The sequence below is a fragment of the Leptinotarsa decemlineata genome, unplaced genomic scaffold (assembly GCF_025532065.1).
Source record: "Leptinotarsa decemlineata unplaced genomic scaffold, Ldec_3_MD MMD2_tig00026299_RagTag_RagTag, whole genome shotgun sequence".
Taxonomy (NCBI): Eukaryota; Metazoa; Arthropoda; class Insecta; order Coleoptera; family Chrysomelidae; genus Leptinotarsa; species Leptinotarsa decemlineata.
The window spans coordinates 698,047-720,781 of NW_027412676.1; the positions used below are offsets into that span (position 1 = coordinate 698,047).

General features: G+C 35.9%; 3 protein-coding genes across 7 annotated transcripts in view; 2 read left to right on the forward strand and 1 right to left on the reverse strand.

Annotated features, from left to right (window-relative positions):
- LOC111512334 (uncharacterized) overlaps window positions 1–6,037 on the forward strand; it is a 236,630-nt gene extending 230,593 nt beyond the window's left edge. For all 4 annotated transcript variants that reach the window (XR_012466890.1, XR_012466889.1, XM_074180666.1 and 1 more), the window contains one exon: window positions 5,840–6,037. Coding sequence is in view for 2 of the 4 variants with exons in the window: in XM_074180666.1 (XP_074036767.1) it covers window positions 5,840–5,889 (50 nt within the window). In the remaining 2 variants the exon portion in view is untranslated. The remainder of the gene's footprint in view (window positions 1–5,839) is intronic.
- On the forward strand, window positions 873–3,031 carry LOC141484941 (uncharacterized). Its single transcript, XM_074180668.1, has 4 exons — window positions 873–1,342; window positions 1,492–1,698; window positions 1,773–1,857; window positions 1,972–3,031. The coding sequence occupies exons 1-4, from the start codon at window positions 1,148–1,150 to the stop codon at window positions 2,151–2,153; spliced, it is 669 nt and encodes a 222-aa protein (XP_074036769.1). The 5' UTR covers window positions 873–1,147; the 3' UTR covers window positions 2,154–3,031.
- A 9,419-nt stretch (window positions 6,038–15,456) lies between the features above and the next one.
- LOC111508472 (apolipoprotein D) overlaps window positions 15,457–22,735 on the reverse strand; it is a 44,822-nt gene continuing 37,543 nt past the window's right edge. For both annotated transcript variants that reach the window (XM_074180660.1, XM_074180662.1), the window contains exon 5: window positions 15,457–15,879. In XM_074180660.1, coding sequence (XP_074036761.1) covers window positions 15,814–15,879 — 66 coding nt within the window. In that variant the 3' untranslated portion in view covers window positions 15,457–15,813. The remainder of the gene's footprint in view (window positions 15,880–22,735) is intronic.

Genomic DNA, 22,735 nt, shown 5'->3' on the forward strand with positions numbered 1-22,735 from the left:
TTGATATTGGGAAAAAACTTCAGTTATTATCATTTGATAACTTAATTATTCTCATTTGGAATTTTTATATCCTTTGCTATGTTGAAAACTTTAATTACAGTGAATGATAATCTATATTGGGAAATGAATAGAATAAATGTTCTACAGCTGATTTGGAAAAATCAAACGTTGTTTGGGATATATTTTCTCTCTTTCGGAACATTTTACAGATTGGTTCGCAAAAGGTATTCATCAAATTCACAATGAACATGGCGTGGAAAACCCATGTTGTCTATAGGGATAAACATGTCAAGAACATTTACTAATTATTAAAAGTCAAGAAACCCAAAATTTTCAAATTACCACAGTCGTTATGAAAAAAAATTAAAATGTAAGAACGGCTGGCACGATTAATTTCATTAGGTCAAATACTGAACCATAAAATACACAAAACCATCAGAATGTTTTTCTGCAAATCAGTCATGATGAGAAGGAGAGAAATTATTTTGAATGTTCATCACCATTGTTAATTGTTTTTCTATGAAGGAACAACAGAATTTACTAAAATTCAAAGAATTCGATCATAATTCTATCAGAGGTATGAAAATTCTCATCTAAAGAAAGGAGTAAATATCACTCAAATGATTAAACTATGTTTTCCATTCAAAATTGATCAGACTGTGCAATGAAAGTCATCTCGAGAAAGAACCTCTATTTTGATAATATTAGAATATTACTGAAATTCATCTTATATCCAGTTAACCTGTTGTCTTGAGACGCATCTATTTGGAACTTCTGGGTAATTGCTCTTGGAATAATCCAAATTATATCGATTCATGATGAGAATTTAGTTGATTCATCTATTAAATACTTAGGTACTAGCGGACATTGGGCCTTATTCAGGTGTTCACTTGAATATTGAATATTTTTCAACATTGCATATTGGAACTTTTCAATAACAATAAGTATGTGTATTCATGTGTCACTCTTGAAAGTCGCTTTCTTGAATGTTGAAACACTGTTATTGAATTGAATTTTTAGACTTGGCAACAAAGGAAATTCGAACAAATTACTAATTTTTGACAGAGTAGTTCGTTTATTATTGAGTTTTGAAGGTTGATTTGGGATGGGATTTATTCATTCTATTATTTGTACGAAACAATAGACAATGGAAAGAAAGAGAACTTCTAAAAAACAATTTAAAATTTATATAGACTATATAAAATCACATAAAATATTACTAACGGGAAAATGGAGTCCTTCGAATAATCCGGAGGACATGGAAGCTCTCTGGAGGAATTTGACTCAAGAATTGAATTCCTGTGGAGATGGTCCTATTAGAGATACGAATGGCTGGAAAAAGGTAAGTAAACTGGCATAAGAAAATGTTAAATGAAACTATATAATACCTATCAAGACAAAATTCTGAATTTTCGTAGTTTCTGTTAAATTATATTGATACTGCCTATAGGTAGGTGAAAATTTAAAAATTATAAATGCTTGTATTTTAAGGTTTTCACAGAGTGGAAAGGCGTCTGCCGAAAAAAGGCTAGGGAAAGCAAAGCTCTATTTGAGCTTGAGGCTGAAATAATTAAGCTGACTGGCCAAGGAGCAGTAACAGAGCTCGACTTGGGTGAACTAGGTCTTAACCCGAGTTGTTCTTCAACGAAAACGACAACAAAGCAGCCAGGTACTTCATATACTCTAGTGAGTACTGTGGTAGGTATATTCATCTTAAAAGCCATTTCTTCAACTCTAAATCTCTTTTACGATATACATTATATTAATTTTAGCACTCTGAAGAAAGAGAGCAATCAGATGAGGAAACAAAACCTGCTTCATCCCCTGAAAACCAACCAGTTAAAAATAAAAGGAGCAGTAAGTTGAATTTAACATCTGTAAAGATAAGAATGAATGCAATTAAAATGAATTTTGAAAGAACAGCTTTAAGCTATGCTCATTCAGTTAACTTATTTTTTGTTTGTATTATAGAACTCAGAAGAACAAGAACTGGTGATATTCTTTGTCAGACATATGAAAATGCGGTAAACATTCTAGGAGGAAAACTGTTTGATATAAGCCTTGCAATTTTAGAGGTTGCAAATGCCATCAATAGATATTGTGATATAGTGGAAAATAACATTGAAAACACAGTTATCATTGACCAAGAATGAAATATTTAAAAAAATATTCAATATTTTGCTTTAGTACATAATGAGAAGATTGTTTTTTTTTAGATTAGGGAGGGAGTTTGACTTTTATTTAATAAAAATGTGTTTTTTGTTGTTTTATAAAATTTTTAAAGATTATTTTTTGTTGAATTTCATGTAGGTATCATAATAAATTTTATAACTATACTATTAGTAATTTTTCTGTATTTACTTTTTGTAACAGAAGGCAATCTTTTTAGAGTCAAAAAAATTGGTTTACAAACAGTATGCATTGTACATACAATTCTTGGAAAATAGGAACAAAGACTTCACCGAATTATGTGAAGAATTGAACAAGGTGCCTGGTGGCGCTTGCAAAAAGAAATAAGAATGGCAAGAGGCATTTTGGAGATGGAAAAATTATGTGAAAAGGAAAGCCAGGGATATTTACATTGATCAGCATCTCACAGGTGGTGGTTTGCCAATTCCAATAATATTAACTGAGCTTGAAAAAAAACTGTTAGCCATTCTGAGTGTGCTGTGTATTGAGGGGATGTTAGTTCCCGAGCTAGGGTTTTTAAAACAAAAGGTATGTAGCCTTGAAGCACTATTAAATATTACCACACCATGATTTTAGGAACTTGGACATATGATGAAGCTCAAGCAACCTACAACAAAAAAAGTTGTAAAATGGTGCTACACCAGGAAACAAAGAAGTACGAAAAAATATAAGACAGTTTTGAATTTGTTGAAAGCTACAAGCAACAAGTTGGAGAATAGCATGGACGAATTAACTATAGCCATTCAAAAAGTTGTAGATGCTATGGAAAGATATTTTTCTTTGAGTTGAAAGGAATGAATATCAAATGTAAACATTATTTAAATAAAAATCTATTTCGAAATGTTGAGTATATTTTATAGTGACAAAAAATCAAAAATACATATTGATTATCCTGTTTCTGGTGCGTACACCTTCATTAAAATAATTCTGACTTATATTCAGATCATCAAAATTGATTGGCTGATCTGGAATAGGTGCATCATCCTCCGAATTCTCTTCTTCAAAAAAGTCCTCCCTTTCCAGCAATATATTGTGAAGAATAGCACAAGCATTTACAATTTTTGCTGCTTTCAATGGGGCATAATGTAGGGCTCTGTGACCAAAGCAGCATCTAAATCTGGATTTGAAGATGCCAATAACTCGCTCAATTATATTTCTTATTCTTTTGAAACGAATGTTGAATCTTCTTTCCTGCTCAGTCATATCTCCTATGACAGGAGTAATAAGCCAAGGTTCTAAGGGATATCCACTATCTCCCAATAACCAGGAGGATCTGTCTCCATTTCTAAATTGTTGCATTAAATGAAGCCTGGGTAAACTTGTGCTCCATACTGCTGAATCATGCACACTCCCTGGATATCTGGAATTAAGCGCAAGAATCTTATAATCTGCAGAACAAATGATTTGAACATTGAGGCTGTAAAAGCCTTTACGATTGTAGAAGAGAATCGCCGGAAAATTTTGATCATCAGCAGGTGGTGCTACTATTTTTACGTGAGTTCCATCTACAACTCCAATGATGCCTTCAATAAAAAACAATATATTATTCAAAGGGGCCAATTTGAAATTTAAACAATTATAATAAAGAACAGCTAGTTAATATTTAAGCAATAACCAACCTGGAAATGCATTGAAGTTGTTGAAAAACTTAACTTTTTCCTCATTTTTTTCTTCATCTGTTTGAGGAAAATGAACCTTATATCCAAAGTGTTCATTTAGGATTTCAGTAATTATGCCGATGCACCTGCTAACGAAAGATTGACTCATGGGACAATTCATATCTTGTCCTGTGGATTTTTGATATGTCCCTTGGGCATAAAAATGTAGGGCACGTAGAATAATTTGGGATTTTGGAATTTTGAATTCATTTCTTTCTGGGTCGCCTATAAATGGTTCAATTTCATCTATTAGGTACCTTGCTGTATCTTTGTTGACTCTATACACAGATTTGAAAACGATTTCAGGCAGATTAAGAGGATCTGATGTATTTCTTACATTTTTTTTCCTCAGGTTGTGCTCAAGTCTGAAAATATGTTTTGTAAATGCCTACAGAAAAAATTATTTATATATTCCTGTTGTTTTTACTTTTTACCTTTCTTCTTCGTTTTGCAATGCTGCAATTAAAAGAGGAAAATTTAATAAATCGCCCATTTTTCTCTCTAAAAAAGTAGACTAGTTGATTATAAATACCTATATAACCTATAAACAATATTCAATATTTCAAGATACAACTTTATAAACAGTTCCTTAATCATTTGCTTATGATATATGGAACTTGGAAAACTGTTGTTGGAAGTTTTGGGTCACCTGAATAAGAAAAATTGAAAAATATTCAATAGTCGAGAATTTTTCAATAATCAACATTCAATATGTTTTTCGACAAACACCTGAATAGAAATTCGCCATACTTTGCAATATTCAATTCAATATACAATATTCAAGGTGCACCTGAATAAGGCTGATTGCCTGGTATATTGGTACTTCCGTTAATGGAAATCATTTTAATGCTCAAACAATCAAAAAGGACTTTGACTATGTTGATAGTTCTAAACATTCTCTACCCGAACATAATGTATAATATCATGCCAATTCTTTATATTTCTTGACGAATAGTAAAAGTTATTTATTGCTTATTCAACTATGTTAATAATATTCTGGAAATTCTATAGAAGCATAGATGATATGAAAATATATATATAGAATTCAAAAAATTGTGTCAATATTGCATTATTGCATAGATTTTTTATTTTGACCCATGATTATTTTATCAATTGAATGCCTAATGCACACAAGAATTACAATAACTCTTGTGAAGAGTTAAGATACTGTAGACAAGGCAAGATTTAATTCTTACCGTACTCTTACAACGTTTGAAAATGAATGATTTTACAAAATGCAATGCTTCTCATTGGTAGTCAGAGAAAGGGTTTCAGATTCGTCATTATAGTAATAGACAGACGTTTGGATTAACATAGGTAGGAGAGGTCATGATAGCAGGTAATTCCCAAGGTAAGGAATACAAGGAACAATTAAGGAATTAAAAATGTAGCTATTTGTAGCTTACAGTATTTACGTGAAATAGACTCAAATGTACAGGTTGCTCGAGAAAAGATATTCGAGAATATTGAATTTTATGAGGATAAGTGGATTGGAAACGACCCGTACATTAGAAGAACTACTGGAAAACCCCAATGGTGATAATGAAAAATCAAATAACTCTAACAAGATTAGTTAACAATACATAAAATGAAAATAATGTCATAAAACAATATTTTTTGTTATACAAATTTTAGAGTTGGCAACTCTAGGCTAAATAGCGTAAAATAAAGATTCACTTGAAGGACATAATAATTTGGATAGCAAGATTTTGAGACCGAACACTTTTTATTGATTTGTAAGAGACCATAGTGAACTTATTGCGTTATTCTGATATTGTCTATCGCTCCAATTCTTATTCAGTATCTTATCAATTTCTCAATGTTTGTCATCTTGAACTAATTTTGTCACACAGGTGAATGAATTTGTTTACTAGAGATACTGTGCACTATCTATAATTTTAAATCGTCAATATGAATATTTCAACAACATGATTTAAAACAACAGATACTGGTATTACAATTCTCAAACCACATATTTTTCTTTATTGCAGGTGTTGAAGAGACACTACCGTATAGAGAAAAATCAACGTATACAATGTGACAATTTTGACAGGTTTTTCAATGGCCATGTTTTGCGGAAGAGATTCAAAAACACAACAACCTGAATGGAACTTTTTTATGATTTTATCCTAGTTTCTGGATGAAAGTAGAATTGAAATATATGACATAGAATAAATCTTGAACAAGCACTGCTCTCTGGTGTTAATTATTTTGTGTAAATCCTCAGTATTTTTGGATTCAGAACTATCGCCTCAGTATTCATTAATTTCCCTCACATAAAAGGTACCGCGGGTTGAGAGAAGTTTTTTCCTGAAGAATCAATATGAAGAGTTGGTGGATCAACTATAAAGTTTTTAAATTACTGATTCAATTTTGATAGGTTCATATGGTAGTACTATCACTGTCAATATTGAAAAAAAATGGTCATTATTTGCACTCGTGAGTGTACTATTCTATCACTAAATTCATTATTTCACTATATACGAGTAGATAGACCAAATGTAATGGTGCAAAATGTTATCAGCTATCGCATTATATAAGTGGAAAAATTATAACTTCGAAATTTTACAATTTCCAATTTGAACTTGTGAAATATCATACTGACAATTTGGGTACCATAAAATGAATGGTAGATAACATGCAATTTGGATAAGAAACATCGATATACTTTTTTCACCACAAATGTATGTTTCATGGAGCAAAAATAAAAGGTGAAATTTCACCCATGAACTGCTCCAGTTTGGAGTTTCATATTTCTACCAATTGAATTGGTATATTTTTTCTATATTCATATTCATCACATCTACTCATATAGGTTGTTTGATGTGCGATCTTTTTTTGAAGAATTTATTGAAATCATCACTAGACTGATTTTTTCAACATGTGATAATTCATTTTGATAGATTCTACTTTTAACATATCCATTTCTGGTAAATTTGTGATGGTCTCTTTCAAGAGAATTCAGAATAGGTTTATATGTTCTGTTTATCAAAAATCGAAACTTTTGAGTGTCAAAGATTTCTAACCTTGAATGAAAAATAGGCTCGAAAATCGACAAATTTATAGCCATTCTCCACGTTGCTTCATATAGATAGATTTGTTATATTGATCCATTACTGTCTCCAAGAATGAAGTATGCTGCAGATACATTTTTTCTCTATAATACTACTACTATCAGCAATTAAAAGTTTTTGATCTGGAGCTGTTTTTTTTTGAAGTTTTTCATACATCTTGAATATTATTTTCAATATTATTATTATCTTGAAGAAACGTTTCTTGCAGACGTTTCAAATGTAATTGAATCCATCTTCAGAGATCAAAAATTAGATTCTTCGTGTTAAAAATATTACTATTTCAAAAATAATCAGACATATTAGATGTATATTGAAAAAAAAAATAAAAAACATTGCAACAACCAAATTTCCGAGACAACACCAATACAAAACGACAATATTGAGAAAGAAAAGAACTCCACTGAATTTTTGTAGCTTTTTAAGTTTTAAGATTGAGACACTAAAAATACAACTTTTTCATCGTTTGTTTTTTCTTCATGTCACGTTTTCTTTCGAGAAAAAAATCACTATTGAAAACTTTTCATGGACAACATGAAATAAAAACCAAAAATAAATAATTAACGATTTCTACCTCGGAGTGAATGAGCGAAATGTCCACCTACTGATAAAATACTCGACTGCAATTGATTTATTATTGATTGTTTGATATGTTCAAAAATACCTTTTCAAATTATATTTGTCAATTATTCGATTCCTCAAGTCATTCACATCTAGTACAAAAGTTTTATAAACGAGAGCCTTCAGATGCCCCATAAATTTGAATCTATAGGATTCATATCAGGACTTCGAGCTATCCAATTTTGAGGTCCTGCACGTCGAATCCAGCGATTATGATAGTGATGTCGAGATGCTGAAGAGCAAGAACAGTAAAATGAGCTGGAGCCCCGTCGTCCATGAACCACATGTTGGCTTTTACAAGTGCCGACAGTTTTAACAAAATGGGTAAATGGACCAATTATGTAGTCGTTTGGGTAGAAATGATTGGTATTTCTACCCAAATGTTTAGCGAAAATTATTGCTAAAAATGACTTTCTATAATAACGTGGGGATTTTCGACAGCCTGAAAATGGTCATTATGAAAGTTCGTGAAAGCATCTCGTGAAAAATGATGAGTCGTTGTCAGAATCTGAAAACAACTATGAAACAGTCCATTTCTCGACTACGGCGATGAGTGACGTCACAAGTTTTCCGAAAACTTCTATTGATAAAATCGTATAATGAAGTTAGGGTGGAATTACAAAGGCTAACAGAAATATTTATATGTGATACAAGTTAGTTATTGCAATTTTTTCAATAATAATTCCGCAATTATCAGAAAAACTACCAGATATCAGTGTCCCTGTACGTTTTCAGAAAATTAACATAATTAAAGGTGTACTGGTATTTTCGTTATCATAATAAATGTGAGTTTATGTTTGAAACTTGTATCTACAATGGCCCCGTAGTTTACTTCGAATAGTTTTAGTTTCCATGTTCAGCAGTTTATAATATTCCATTTTTTTTTGTTGAAATTGACACATTTATCATCATTGATTATATTGCAAAGTTGGGGAAGAAGTAGAAAGACTCGATTTTTTCGATGAATACTTTTTGAAAACCGGTGATTTCTACTTTCCGTTTTATTTACACAATTTTGAATTTATTCGAAACCTCAAATACAGTGCATTTCTTTATTGTCCCCCCTCTTTTATTTTTTGAACGAGTCAACTCAAAAAACTGAAATTTGGAATATTGAAATTAATGCATGAATATTTTATTTTGAAGTGAAATTGACAGATTAAACTTTCAATATGGCGACTAGGCGTCATCTGGAAAAAAAATTAAAAAGGAAGGGGAGTCTTGTGACACATCATTTCGAAGCTTTTGACAAATATTTCGCAACCCTAGAATATGAAGTCAATATCTTCACCTACTACAAAATAGCGGAACATTTAATAATTTCCTGAAGACAAACACATCAATATCGATATTTCTAGAAATATTCCTTTTTATCTACAATTCCAACAATCCGATAAGGTTTGTTAAGTAATTTTTTGTGTATAAAAACGACAAAAAATGCCAGTACAACAATGAACATCATTGTTCAGTTAGAATATTCTCATTTGGTTTTCGGTTTCACAAGTAGAAAGGTATCACGTCAACAATCTCTAAAATGGTGAATTTTGTTTATTGGAGGAAAAAATTGAAGCGATTTTTAATTACGGTGCGACGCGTAACTATCACCGAAAGGATTTTCATTGAACGTTTTCAGAATCTTCCTATCTGAAGAAAATATTTAAGGGAACTTGTATCCAAATTCACAACTACCGGTAGTGTACATAATAAAAAGCCCCGGAATTGACAGATAACCTTGTCAATTCCGGAAGAACAGCAAGTGCAAATAATTGGTGAGATGGTAGTAAATCCCAAACAGTCTACTTATTCTGTCGAGAATGTTTGTGAGGTGTCTCCATCTACTGTGTGGAGACTTTTGGAGAGGAATAGGTATCATCCATACACAATTAAAATGGTACACCAATTAACTGAAGGTGGCCCTGATCGAAGAACAGACTTCTGCGAAATCATGACGGAAACCATTGCAAAGCATCCCACCTATTTCCACAATATTTGTTTTAGTGAAGAACATCATCTCGATTTAAAGAAATCTTGCTCTCCTATATTCATGAAGAAATATTTTTTTAAACTGAAAAACATATTATCTCAAGTTTAATTTGAATCATTATTTCAAATGGATTGAATAAACGCTTCTTTTAAGTAAAAAAAACATTCCACCAAGATTGTGCATACATAGCTCAAGCAATAGCACATTAGCTCAAGAGAAGTAAGTATGCATTCTTTAGTCTGAGCAAAATTTAATATCGAAGCAAAACTGTTTTGGGTTTTGAAAGAATGATATATTTACTTGGAACATTATTTAAATGTCTCCGTATGAGAAATTAATTGTTTTCCTTTGAAGAGAAGCATTTTTCATTGAAACGCTTCTATTTGTATAAATCAAATTAACTCATTTACTTCATCAAAGATGAAGTTATGCTTCTGTTTATAAACTGTCCCTCTCATTTCGATGTATTTACTTACTTGAATCCAAAGTATCTCATCTGTAATATGAACAGCTATTATAAGTGGTAAGGAAAGAAATCAAATAATACATCTGTATCTGTAGAGTAGGGAGGGTGAGTGTAAGCCCACGCACTTAGGCCACATGTGACCCATTGTACATCCTCCCAAGGAGTTGTCCTCCTAGGTCGTCGTCCATCCTGTCCTTTCCAGGAAGGTGGACAGGTCGCTGGGAGACATCTCCTTTATATCGGCAGGTGTAGGCCAAGACTCGCCGAACACACACTCTCTTATTGACGATAACTCCGGGCACTCACACAGGACATGCCTGACAGTCTCATCTTCCTGTTCACACATCCTGCATAGAGGTGTGTCCACTAGCCCCATATTATGTAGGTGTTTCCTTAGCTGACAGTGGCCAGTCAGAAATCCTACTGTAAGGCGTAGATTTTTCCTGGTCATCGCCAGATATTTCTTCGGCGCCAGCTTCCCAGGGTCGCCCAAGGTGATCCTGGCAAGATTACATCCTTTAATTTCATCCCATCTCTTTAAAGATTGAGCATGGGTGTAACATTTGACTAGTTCCGCAATTGTCGAAGTCATCAGGCCGTGGGTGCCACTTGGTCCTAAAATTCTTAGTCCAGCCGCTTCCTTGGCTAAAGAGTCGGCAATGCGATTACCTTTACTCCTTTCGTGCCCTTTAATCCACCTCAGGATAATGTTATTATCTACCGAGGCTTTGGCTAAATCTTGGTGGCACTCTAGTGCTAGCCCTGAAGTAACACGGTGTCTGTTCAAGGCTAATAGTGCTTGTCTGCTATCAGTGCAGATTGTTATGTTTTTGCCCGAAATTCTTTTCTTGGTTATTTCTTTTGTGGCGATTGAGATACCAGCCAGTTCTGTTTGTACCACGCTGGTATTTCTTCCCATTCCCCATTTGATCCTTAGGCTTAGTGATCTGGAGTACACTCCACATCCTGAACCTTCTTTGGTTTTTGAGCCATCTGTATAAATCCGTATTGCATTTGTAGCATCTGACTCTGTGTTCTGCTTAATTTGTATTTTGTAGGGTTTATTAAACACAAACCTGGGTTCAATTGCATCACTTGTTGCCTGCAGCAGAGGTTGCGCAGTAAGCGCTTCCCGCCACAGGCCCAGCCTCAATTGACCCATTCCTACTTCTAGGTTCACACCAGCCGTGTGCAATCGTAACATGGCCATTAACGCAACCTCCTTAACGAACAGATCCAGAGGGGTCAGACCCGTGATTACTTCCATTGCCGCGGTTGGTGTTGTTCTCATGGCTCCTGTGATGTTTAAACAAGCCAGTCGCTGTATTTGATATAATTTTTGGATGGCCGTTGCTTGTAGAACTTTCGGTCCCCATGCAATGGCTCCATACGTTAACATAGGTCTTATTATTGCAGTGTAGATCCAGGCGACTACACGGGGTGAAAGACCCCATGCGCGTCCCACTGTCCTCCGACATTGCTCATAAGCCACGTATGCTCTTTTTGCTCTACTCTGTAGATGAGAGTTCCATGTTAGCTTCTTGTCGAGGATAATACCAAGGTATTTCACCTCTTCAGAGAAGTTTAGTTGGCTTTTGAAGATTTCGGGAGGTTTTAAGCCCGTTAAACTTCTTTTCCTGGTGAAAAGGACCATCTCAGTCTTCTTGGGATTGATCGACAGTGAGTGTTCCTTACACCATGTTTCTATCAATTTGAGCCCATCCTGCGCTCTATCGCACAGTGTGTTTACAAATTTGCCAGTCTGCAAGATAACTATGTCATCTGCGTATGCAATTGTGTAGAATCCATTTTTGTTAAGGTGATTAATTAGGGTATCCAGAACTATGTTCCAGAGAAGGGGTGATAAGACCCCTCCCTGTGGACATCCCCTCATGACCAGTCCTTTAACTGTGATGTCTTCTACATTAATACTTATTGCTCTGCTAGAGAGCATCTGGAGTATCCATTCTCCTACTACCAGGGGTACATTCCTGGAGTGTAGTTGCTGGGTAATTGTTGGAAAGGTTGTTTTATCAAACGCTCCCTCAATATCTATGAATATACCTAGGGTGGATTCTTTGTTGTCCAATGATCTCTCGATTCTGCCAACCACATGGTGAAGGGCCGAATCAGTAGACCTTCCCGGGGTATATGCATGCTGATTCGGATGAAGTGGGTTGTTAACAAGTACTTCATCTCTTATGTACCGCTCACATAGCCTCTCCATGGTTTTTAAGAAAAACGATGTGAGACTAATTGGTCGGAATGCTTTTGGTAGGGTGTAGTCCATCCTACCTGGTTTGGGTATAAATACTACTCTTACTTCTCTCCACTTACTGGGAATATACCTCAGAGCTAGAGAGGCTCTGAATATTCCAACCAGGTGTGGCATAAGAGTGTCCAGTCCCCACTGAAGTAGGGCTGGTCTTATACCGTCAGGCCCTGGTGACTTGAAGGGGGAAAAGCTCGATATAGCCCATCTTATTTTGTCCTCATCAATTACTGTACTAGCATATTGCCAGTCATATTGTGAGGGTGTTATTGATACATCCGTCCAGTTCGCCGTTCCAGGAAAGACAGAACCTGGGAAGTGAGTTTCCATAAGAATCACAGCACTCTCCTGGAGGTTGGCGGCTTTGTCGCCATTTTCCCTCGTCAGGATGCCAATAGTCTTATGGTGGTCATTTGAGAGTGCCTTCTGTAGCCTAGAAGCTAGTGGAAAATCTTCGACTGCCTCACAATAGGCTCTCCAGGCTTCTCTTTGTTTTCGCCTACAGACTTTTTTAAACTCTCTGAGGTTGGCTTGATATATAACCCAGTCCTCTTCGAGTCTTGTACGTTTTGCCTTGTTAAAGGTCGTTCTCGATGTCCTCCTGAGGTGTTCCAATTCAGGGCACCACCATGTGTTGGTTGTGCCATGCGTTTGAACCATCCTCATTGGACAGGATTCCTTATAGGCAGTGTCTATTTTGTTGTGGATAGATACTGTGTACCTTTCCAGTTCTTCATTGTTGCCAGGAGTCAGGACCTCTGTTTCCCGCAGAGCTCCTCTTAAGAGTCGATTGTAGAGAGCTACATCCGTCCTCTTCGGGTCACGGGATTTTACAGTAGTCCTGAGATCCTGGCTTATCGTATAGGTCAGCCAGCGGTGGTCTGACATAGAGATATGGTCCGAGACTTGCCAGTCTTGGATTTTGTTTGATATTTCGGCTGTCGTGAGCGTGATATCTATTAACGTTTGGCTACGGGCATTAATAAATGTTGGCTCCGTGCCTCTGTTCAAGATTGTTAGATCTTTCTGTATTATATATTCGTATAGTGACTTACCTCGGGCGTTGATATCCTTGCTGCCCCAGCTCACGTGGTGAGAGTTTGAGTCGCAACCCAATATGAGCTCCACTCTCTGGTTGAGGCAGTGGTCCACTAGTACTTCCATTTCTCTGGTCGGTGGTAGGGTGGCTGCATCTGAAGGGAGGTACACCGATGCGATTATCAACGCCATATATTTGCCTTTCCCAACTGGACATTCAACTTTGACCGCAGTGAGATCTGAGGTGCTGAATTGTGCCATCGGAAACGCTCTGTATTTCCTAGGAACGTAGACAGCCGTCCTAGGTTGCTGGTTGCTTGGTAAGCTGAAAATTTGACCAGTTAAACTACTGAAACCAGTAATTTTGGTCTTTATTATCCAGGGCTCCTGGATCAAAGCTATTGCCTCCTCCAATACATCAAGGTGGCGACATAGTGTTGCCGTTGCCGCCTTTTTGTGTTGGAGGTTGCATTGTATTATTTTTACTTTTTTTCCAACGTCCTTGCCCATGAGACAGTTGTTGGATACAAAGTTACCTTTAGAGGTCCATCTGCTCCCCTGCTAAGGGGGAGGTGGCCTCGCTGTTTTTGGGTGCCTCCTCCGTCAGGTCATCGAATGTCATCTGTTCAGATGCTTCGATTTCCTTTTCGGGACCCATGGTGGCCTTGGGGTTAATATCCACTTTAGGTGGTTCAACTCCCAAGGACCTAGGGTCTTCCGAGGTACCCTCTGTTTCTTTTACTGTTGCCCTAATAGTCAGTGAGGTAAACGCGTAGCTTAACCTCATCGACTTCTTCTTCAGGACAGCCATATCATCTTCTCCGATCCCGAAGACGAAGAGGTGTCCTTGTGGGTTCATCTTAACCTCATGATGGAAGGTGCACCATCTTGCTACCTTCAGGTCAGGATTCTGCGCCTTTAGCCGACCCAGCACCCTCTCCTTTTCACCGGATGTCGTCTTGTGGACGTCCTCCGGGATCCAGAGTGAGGCTTTGGTAAGCTTCGGGAGCTTATCCACACTGACGACCGCAAGTGATGCCTCCTCCCATGGCTTGATATTCATTGTGGCTTTCTTCAGCCACTCTAGCGTCACGTCGTCATCGCAGACCACTCTGATGATTTCACCGGAGTATGTCCACGACTTGAACGTGGGCGGTTTTCTGTTGTTGCTGGAGGCGGAGAAGATGATCTTGTCCAGCTCCTCCAACAGTTGTTTTTTGATGAGACTCTCTCGTTCTGCGGTAACCTTACCGTACGGGTTAGTCTCATCTATGATGGCTACCTTGAGGTGTCTCAAGGCGGCCTCCACGAAGGTTTTGGAAGGTGCAGCGACATTTCTGTCGCTGCGCAGCTTCTTCAACCTTCTTGGGGTTCCCTCCATGGAGGTACTCGCGTGAGGGCGCTTTCCTGCTGTGGCAGCCGGTTCCTTGCCTTTTTTCAAGGCGGAGCTCTTGGCGCCCTCCGCAAGAGGTGCCCTTGTTGTTGAGGATGGAGTGGAGGAGGTGGAGGGTGCACTCATAGTTGCTGCCACTTCTGCCTCTTTCGCTCTCTTCCTCCTCTTGGCCTCGGCGCCGCTGATTCGCTTACGCCTTGGCCTTTGCATTGCATCGCGAGGTGGTCTGCTATGTCCAGCCTCTTTCTGAGCGGTAGCTTGGGGTGAGCATTTCTGTTCATCCCCAGCCCCCGTCCTAAATTGAGGTGAGCATTGCTGTCCAGCCTCGGGATTGGTTGGTTTTTTGTTTTTTTCTTTAGTGTCCATGTATGTTCCCACGAGTAGCAAGGGAAGGGTTGGTCACCTCTAGCAGAGCCCCGCATTACCAGAGGAAGGCTAGTTACAATGAGGTTTCGCCCGGTTCCTCAAGGGGATCGTTCGTAACCGCATATAACCCTGCGGCCATTCAGCTGTCGACACGATTCCTTACATCTTAGCTTGGGTAGGCTGGTCCGCGGTGGCATGTTTTGCAGGGCTTTTGGGGGGTTTCAGTTCCCCTCACCCTACTTATTTCTGCCACTGACCAGGAGTCCGTCAACCCCGTCCGTTAGGCCACATTGGCTTCCCGGATAGGGCCTCCAGTCCCCTGGCCGTTCCCCTATCCGCCACCTGGGGACGCGCCCGATAGGTAGCCCAACCCACGGGATCAAATAATACATTACATATTATGATTGGTTTATTTGAAGCAATTGCAAATCATAAATATTATCCTGAAAAAGCATGTGATAAAAAACAAAATGTAATAGATAACTAAATTTTCTTTGCTAATCTTTGCTTAAATATCATATTCCAACCGCACACTTTTGAGAGATCATACAGTTATACAAATAACAGAAATTCAATAACAAAACATATATAAAAAAGGGACATATTCTGGACAAATCGCAAATTAACAAATGAAATAAAATCGAAGCCTATAAAAAACATTACAACAACAAATGAATTAATTTATTAGTAATTTTACACAAATGAAGTTTTTAAAACTAGATGCCATTCTGGTAAATAACTTCAAAAAAAATCACTATCGTTGATCAAGTTCTGCATTCTGCTTTTGTTTGTCCACAATTGCTGGAACTTCACTTGAATTCTGAAACGAAAGAAGAAATCAGCACATCATCCTTAGCCACTAAGTATTTCAAATATATAGAAAGGTAAAAATATGAAAACAGTAGCCACTTAATCAGAAAAAAAAAGTTTTTCAATAAAACACTGTTTAAGTGGGTTTATTTCGTTAACCAGCCCAATTGTTGTTCGCATGCGACTGATAACCCTCAAAATTTTAAACTCGCTGTGGTCTTATTATTTAACACACGATTCCTAGCAAGTTAAAAGGTGTTTAAATATTATTTGATCAGAAATAAATAATCAATTCAAAAGACGTACCTCAAATCCCTTTGAAATAGACACAAGTCTATACAGAAAAATTGCCTTTCAAAATTATTATTAGAGGATCAATGAAAAATATGAAATGCTTCAATAAAAAAATGTAACTCATGATCATACAAACATACTCAAAAGGATATGATTCGCTATTTGAATAACAGCATCCACTGTTTTCACGTTTTTGGAAATTCATATTTCATCTCTAGTGAGTTTGGTAATATTTCTACATTCTATTTCTTACATTCCTAAAGGAAATCTATCAAATAATGTCAAGCTGAGTAGGGTTTATTCAATTTGTTCCCAATGAATAACATAAAAACATTTCTGAAGTGATTACAAAAAGCAAATATATTTCAACAATCTCGTAGGCATCTAGATGCCTACGAGATTATAGGCATCTAGATGCCTGTTGTTGTTAACTTGTCTAACTAATCTCAATGGACCCAAGTCAATGAAATGGTTATGTTGCACAATATGCTGCAGATTTTTTTGGTCTTTCATATTCTAGGTGTGCTTAGTGTTCCTTATATCTTATTTCAATAGATATTTTCAGTCTGTCCATAATATTTTGCATCGCAGTCCTTACATTTAATTTTGTAAATTCCGTATTTTTTCGAATTCTAGATTCCCTAAATGGCTCTGTGGTGTATGACTTGTTTCAGATACCACCTCCATATCTTGAAAATCTGTCCAAAGTTTTTCGTGTATTGGTGGTATGGTGGTATATGAACCTCTCGCACATGGGAGGTTCACGAAAAAATAACGGAAAATACAGAAAAAAGGAGTCATTAACGGTTTCTCGAGGGGATATTATAAGGAAAAAAAAAAGTTTAGGTCAACAAGGAACGAAATTTCGACTGATACAAACCAGTTCCTTACTACTAATACACGAAGAACTTTGGAACTAGGTATGAAGGGGGTATTTAATACAAGTCATACATTACAGAGCTTTATAGGGAATACAAACGACAAAGTCGAGGATTCGGAAAAGTCTCAAACTGACGAAATTAAATGTAAGGACCTCAATTCAAAATAATATGGACAGACTAGAAGATCTGTTAAAATGAGATATAAGGAACACTTAGCACACCTAAAATATGGAAGACCAGAAAATTGAGCAGTCGCCCATCATATTTTACAACAAAACCATTCCATAAACTTCAGTTCATTAAGATTATTTAGATAAGTTAACAATAACAGGCGTCTAGATGCCTACGATTGTGTAGAAATAAGTAAACATGATGATATGTTGAATAACGATGGTGGACCAATACCTAATAGTATACTATATAGCTTGTTCAAATAATATTTTAATTATCAGATTTACCTGACTAATAGCTAAGGCTACATTGTAAAATTAATTTAAGACCGTTAGATAAGGCAACATTGTAAACATAATTCAAGACAAACAAGATGGAGGTACCTAGCAGAGGTATCTATGGTTTGAATAAGGACAACATTGTATGTATATTCAGTTTAATCTTCCTCTTGAAGATGATCACTTGGTGATTGAAACATGTGTCGAGGTGTTAAAGTTAACGATTTGATGTTAGGATAAATCTACAGTAATATTCATTGCTGTACACCAAAGTTTCCTAACAGTGCATAAATCAATCTGAAAAAGTCAATAATTTTGAAAATATCGAATTTCGTTGAAAACTCAATTATTTCAGTAATTGTCAAGATTCTTGTACGACAACTGAAAACAATGGTAATTTTCACTCTCAACAATTGATAAATTAAATTTCCGTGAGATATCAAATGAATGTCTTCCCTAAAAATTACATTTCACATTTTCCCAGAGCTAATCATCAGTATCAATCAAAAATATCTTGAACGGTTCATAATTATTGAAAACGTTGAATGTCGATTGATATTTCGAAACCGATACGGTACAAGGATCCTCGGAGCCTCAAACCCCAACTCTAGAATAGATGGAGATCTCAGTTTTAAGCCCCGTGCACAAACTAATTTGTTTGACATGACTAGATGAATGATTCTTTCTGATATGAAAAGTGATTTTCAAGAAAAACTGATCTTTTCTAAAATTTTTCGTTCAAAGCATCTCTTTGACTGTGTTTGGTTGGGAAAAATCCCATCGTAATTAGTATATATGAATTCATGAAGGTCTTACAACACTTCTAGATAAATTCATCCAATTCCACGAGTTGTCTCATCACTTTGCAGAATTTTGACGTGCACCACCTTGAGCTGACGGCATTGGACTGAAACTTTTTGCAGAACTAAGATAATCATACATTTTTGAGAAATGTCTAATGATAAAAAAATCCGGTATAGGCTTACGGTGTATAAGATTTACAAAAAATGTTAAATGAAGACAAACATGTGAAGTTTGGAGCTCACTATTGAGATGTTGGAAAATCTGAGCTTGTTCGCTTCTCGTAGAGTTATTCAGGAACTACCTATGAAAACTTTTGATTTGTTGGTAATGATGATTTATCATCATTAAATATTTATTATTCCAAAGATTCGAAGGATATGTCTTTCGGGGTTTTATTATTTGTAATAATGTGGATTTATCGGTATCAGTGCATTTCTTTATGACAAAAAAGAAGTTATTGTTCGTCTTTTATTTCCATATTAGCGTTTTTTTAGTGAAAATTTGAAATTACCATTGGACTGGGCACTCTCGCAAATGATGGTATACCGAATTTCATCAAAAAATATGAAAATTCTGTGGTTGAATTTTTAATAAGAATCAATTCAAGTATCTGATGGAGTGAAAAGTGAAATAAACATAGAGTAATCTTCAATAATAATGTGGAAAATTAAATAAACGAATGAACATATTCATTCTGATCAAGCAATCATTGGACAAATTAAACGATTTTGAAACAATATTCAGCCAATTATTGTAGACAGAAAGAGGAAGGAATGTTGATCAAGTTTTTGTTGTTTTAACCAATTCGCCAGTCATTGCAATACACTTGTCCTACCTTATTCTGATATTCTATATAACTTTTCTCAGTTGTTTTGTTATAATTTCTGCACAAGCTGCAGATATCCTGATGCGTAGTTCTTCTACTGACTGCGGTCTAGACTTGCGAACATTTTGCATGACAGTTCACCAATCTCGGCGGCCACTCAATATAAAGACTATTTCGGTCTATCCATCGATTTCCATAATTATTATTCAGTCATTCTCTTACGATAACTGCGTTATGTACATTGAAACTTCAAATTCAAGCGATCATGTACTGGCAAGTTATGTATTGCATCCTGAATCTTATTTCTCAAAAAGCCTAAAACTATAATTTCATTCAGATTACTTTCAAAGAAAAACGCACCGATAATCTTATCATGGACTATTCCACACCACATATTTATTTCATGAAAATATTGCGTTTTTAATCCAATTAGGATTATCCGTGGACCAGTACTTTGAATTTTAGGACGCAACTACTTCATTCGTAGTGAACGTAACTTCATCAGTAAACATAATTTGTTTTGAAGACGTTTATGAAATCATTGAAATATTATCCTTGAGCCTACAGACAGAATTCTGACCTTATTTCTTCATCTCCCGGTTCCAGAGTTTGTGAAATTTTGGCTTGAATGATTTACTTTTATTTTTTACAGGACATCTTCAGATATTTTCTCTAGAGATATTCAAGTTCAAACTAGCCGTTCGCAAGCTTGAATGAGGATTATTACGAAAATATTGCAATATTCGCACACCCTTTCTATTTTGTTTTTGAGCATACACAATATGTTTCTATGAAAACAGAATTCATACGGTTAACTGAACTACTGCTGTCTGTTATGAAATTCTCTGGCAACTTCTCTTGCAGAAAGAGCATTATCTTCGACAAGACGAACAAGTTCAATTTTATCTTGCACACTTAGTTCTTCCATGATAAATCACTAATTCCTACCGCTTTACGAAATATTTTTCATATCGATCGGGCATAATCTAACGTAACTGTTCCAATACAATTTTTGACAGCAGCAAAATCAACATTAGTCTTTTGTTTCCAGTGCTAACTGAAAAAAGTGCAATTTAGCATTATCCCCACGGTGTTTCACGGCCCAATTGGTAGTGCTTATCATCATTTATCAGTTTGAGGAAGGCATAGGCTATAGGGTTTACTAGTTTTTCATGATTTCTGGCATATTTCTATATCAGCAAAATTTCAAGTAAATTTTTGGATAGAATATTTCGAAATAATTTGTAAGTTGAGAGAGTGATCTAATAAAATTGTTTATCCAGCATGACCACGAATCATGAACCACGGTCATGGTCGTTTCTCTTTCCGTTAGTCTATAAAATCGTGAATACTCAAATTCCGTGAATTTAAGTCATTTTGAAATTTATTGTTGAATTGTTAAATTGTTAAAATAGAGATTTCTCAACGTATACTGAAGATAAAATTAAGTGTCTGGAGAACTAGTAGGCAACCGATATACTCTTTGTTAGAAAAATATTGCTCTAAAAATTACCCACTATCATTCTGTTATGAGGTGATGTTTCATTGTGGTGAAACCACATATTCTGAATTTTGGTTAATAGCATATTCTCAAAATATTTCATTAGTCTTATTTTTGAATATCAAGATATCGTTTGCCTTTGAAATCATTATAACAGATAATAGAGTCCAAAACTGGTTTCAATACATTTCTGTCACACACTGGCAATGAATTGAATCTGTAGATGAACCTCCCTGGGAGTTCTGAAAGTTGCGTAGGACTGATGTCATCACTTTAAGTCTCTCAGACTTGTCCTTCGAAGACAGTTCAGTCCAGCAACGCATTTCTGGTCAGCCCAATACCACTGATTCGAACTTGATGGCTCAAAGTAGCTGTGTCTGAGCTTCGATAACGAATGCTCAAACTTTTTCGGCTCTATTTTCATGTATTATTTCTGTTGATGTTACCGTAATTTGTGAACGTGAAAAGAGCCATCCGCCTGATTGGAGAAACGAACATCACTTGCAACCTTGATAGTCTGGAACATCCAAGAAAGATTGGAGATTTGCCTCTCTTTTATAAACAGTTTCACGGGAGGTGGCACATTTGATTCCACCAAGAGTGGTACATATCAGAAATACGCGACGGACTGTGGCTGCTCGTCTGTTTTGAGGTTCAATTTAGTATACTCCAAACTCCACTATTTGAGAACTATTTCATTTGGAGAACTGTGTTTATGGGGAATAAACTTCCTGAGAACGTTTTTCCAAATGAATTTGATCTCCAGCGATTCAAATCCGTAAATCACTATTTCCGCTAAGAGCGGTGCCTCTCTTAAAGCGCCTTAAGGTTTTTTTTGTAGTGCTTGTGTTTCGTCCTTGAAAAATCAGTTTGAATGATAGTATTTTAGAAAATAGAAATCCCCTTTAATTTTGATGTATGATCATCGATACCACACTAACCGTCGACACGGATCATTAAAATTTAATTTCGAAAAGCACCTCAACTTCTCAAAATACGTTCATTACTGCAACTTAGAATTTTCATCTCTGAAGCGATTTTACGCAATGAATTTGATGGATCTGTTGTTATCTAAAAATGAATACATAGATTTTATTAAATATTGGATATTGCTGAATTCGAGTAACTTTTGTTTTACATCATTACCATTTTTCGTTTTAGAAGCTTGTTAACAGCTTACGATAATAATTACTGACGTTTTGGCAATTGTGGAGTGAAAATTCATCGCTATGAGTCCAAGAAACGTACTTAGTTTTTTTGCTTATTTCAATTAATATTGTCAACTAACATTATCGTTCATAACATCTCTAAACGATATCATTTGACGTCGATAATTCTTGGTAGATCAGGGTTACTATCTGGGAGGGATTGCGAAATGTCATCATTTTCGATTGACATTTGTGGCTGCATATGATGGCACTGTCATGTGGTTGGTTATTGGTCGAATTCACTGACCAATGATACGAAATCGTTGTGACAAATAAACAGTATCAACAGTTTTTGAATATCAAGATATTCGCCTTTGAAGTCATTATAACATATAAAGTCCAAAACTGATGAATGAATGTCTTTTCGATGTCATCGATGACATAAGTAGATCAAACTCATTCCGTGATATAAACAATCGTAATTTACGAATGAAATGTGTGTTTTTTTATAATGTTATCCACATTGGTACAGAAGAGCCCTAAGGCAAGTGTCATTCGGCGAAACATCGATGTCTACCCGTGAGCATGACAGTGTCCATATAAGTGAAATTTTCATTTTCATTAAGTATATTGTGAGAAACTCTGTGAATGATATCTGATTCAATCTCATAACGAATGTTTGGAATACAAACTGAGTAGAAAAAGGTGTTTTCTGTATAATTCAGTGTTCATATAAAAGATTTCACACTGAAATGTTAAACAGGCCTCTACAAATTTTGACACTTTGTGAAGCTCAAATTATACATTTGCTCTTATATATGAAAAACGACCATCTGCCTAATTAGAGATCCAAAAACATTGTTAGTTTACAATAATGAAGGTAGGTTGAGAACTAGTCTACTTTCTATCGATACTTTCACAAGGAGTATATTCTGCCAAATAACAAATAGTGACGAGAGAGAT

Excerpts from the sequence above, each read along its gene's own strand:
- LOC141484941 (XM_074180668.1), top strand. The coding sequence starts at position 1,148 with ATGGAAAGAAAGAGAACTTCTAAAAAACAATTTAAAATTTATATAGAC. Across the intron at positions 1,343-1,491 it reads ATACGAATGGCTGGAAAAAG|GTTTTCACAGAGTGGAAAGG; the intron begins GTAAGTAAACTG and ends TTGTATTTTAAG. Across the intron at positions 1,699-1,772 it reads ATACTCTAGTGAGTACTGTG|CACTCTGAAGAAAGAGAGCA; the intron begins GTAGGTATATTC and ends TATTAATTTTAG.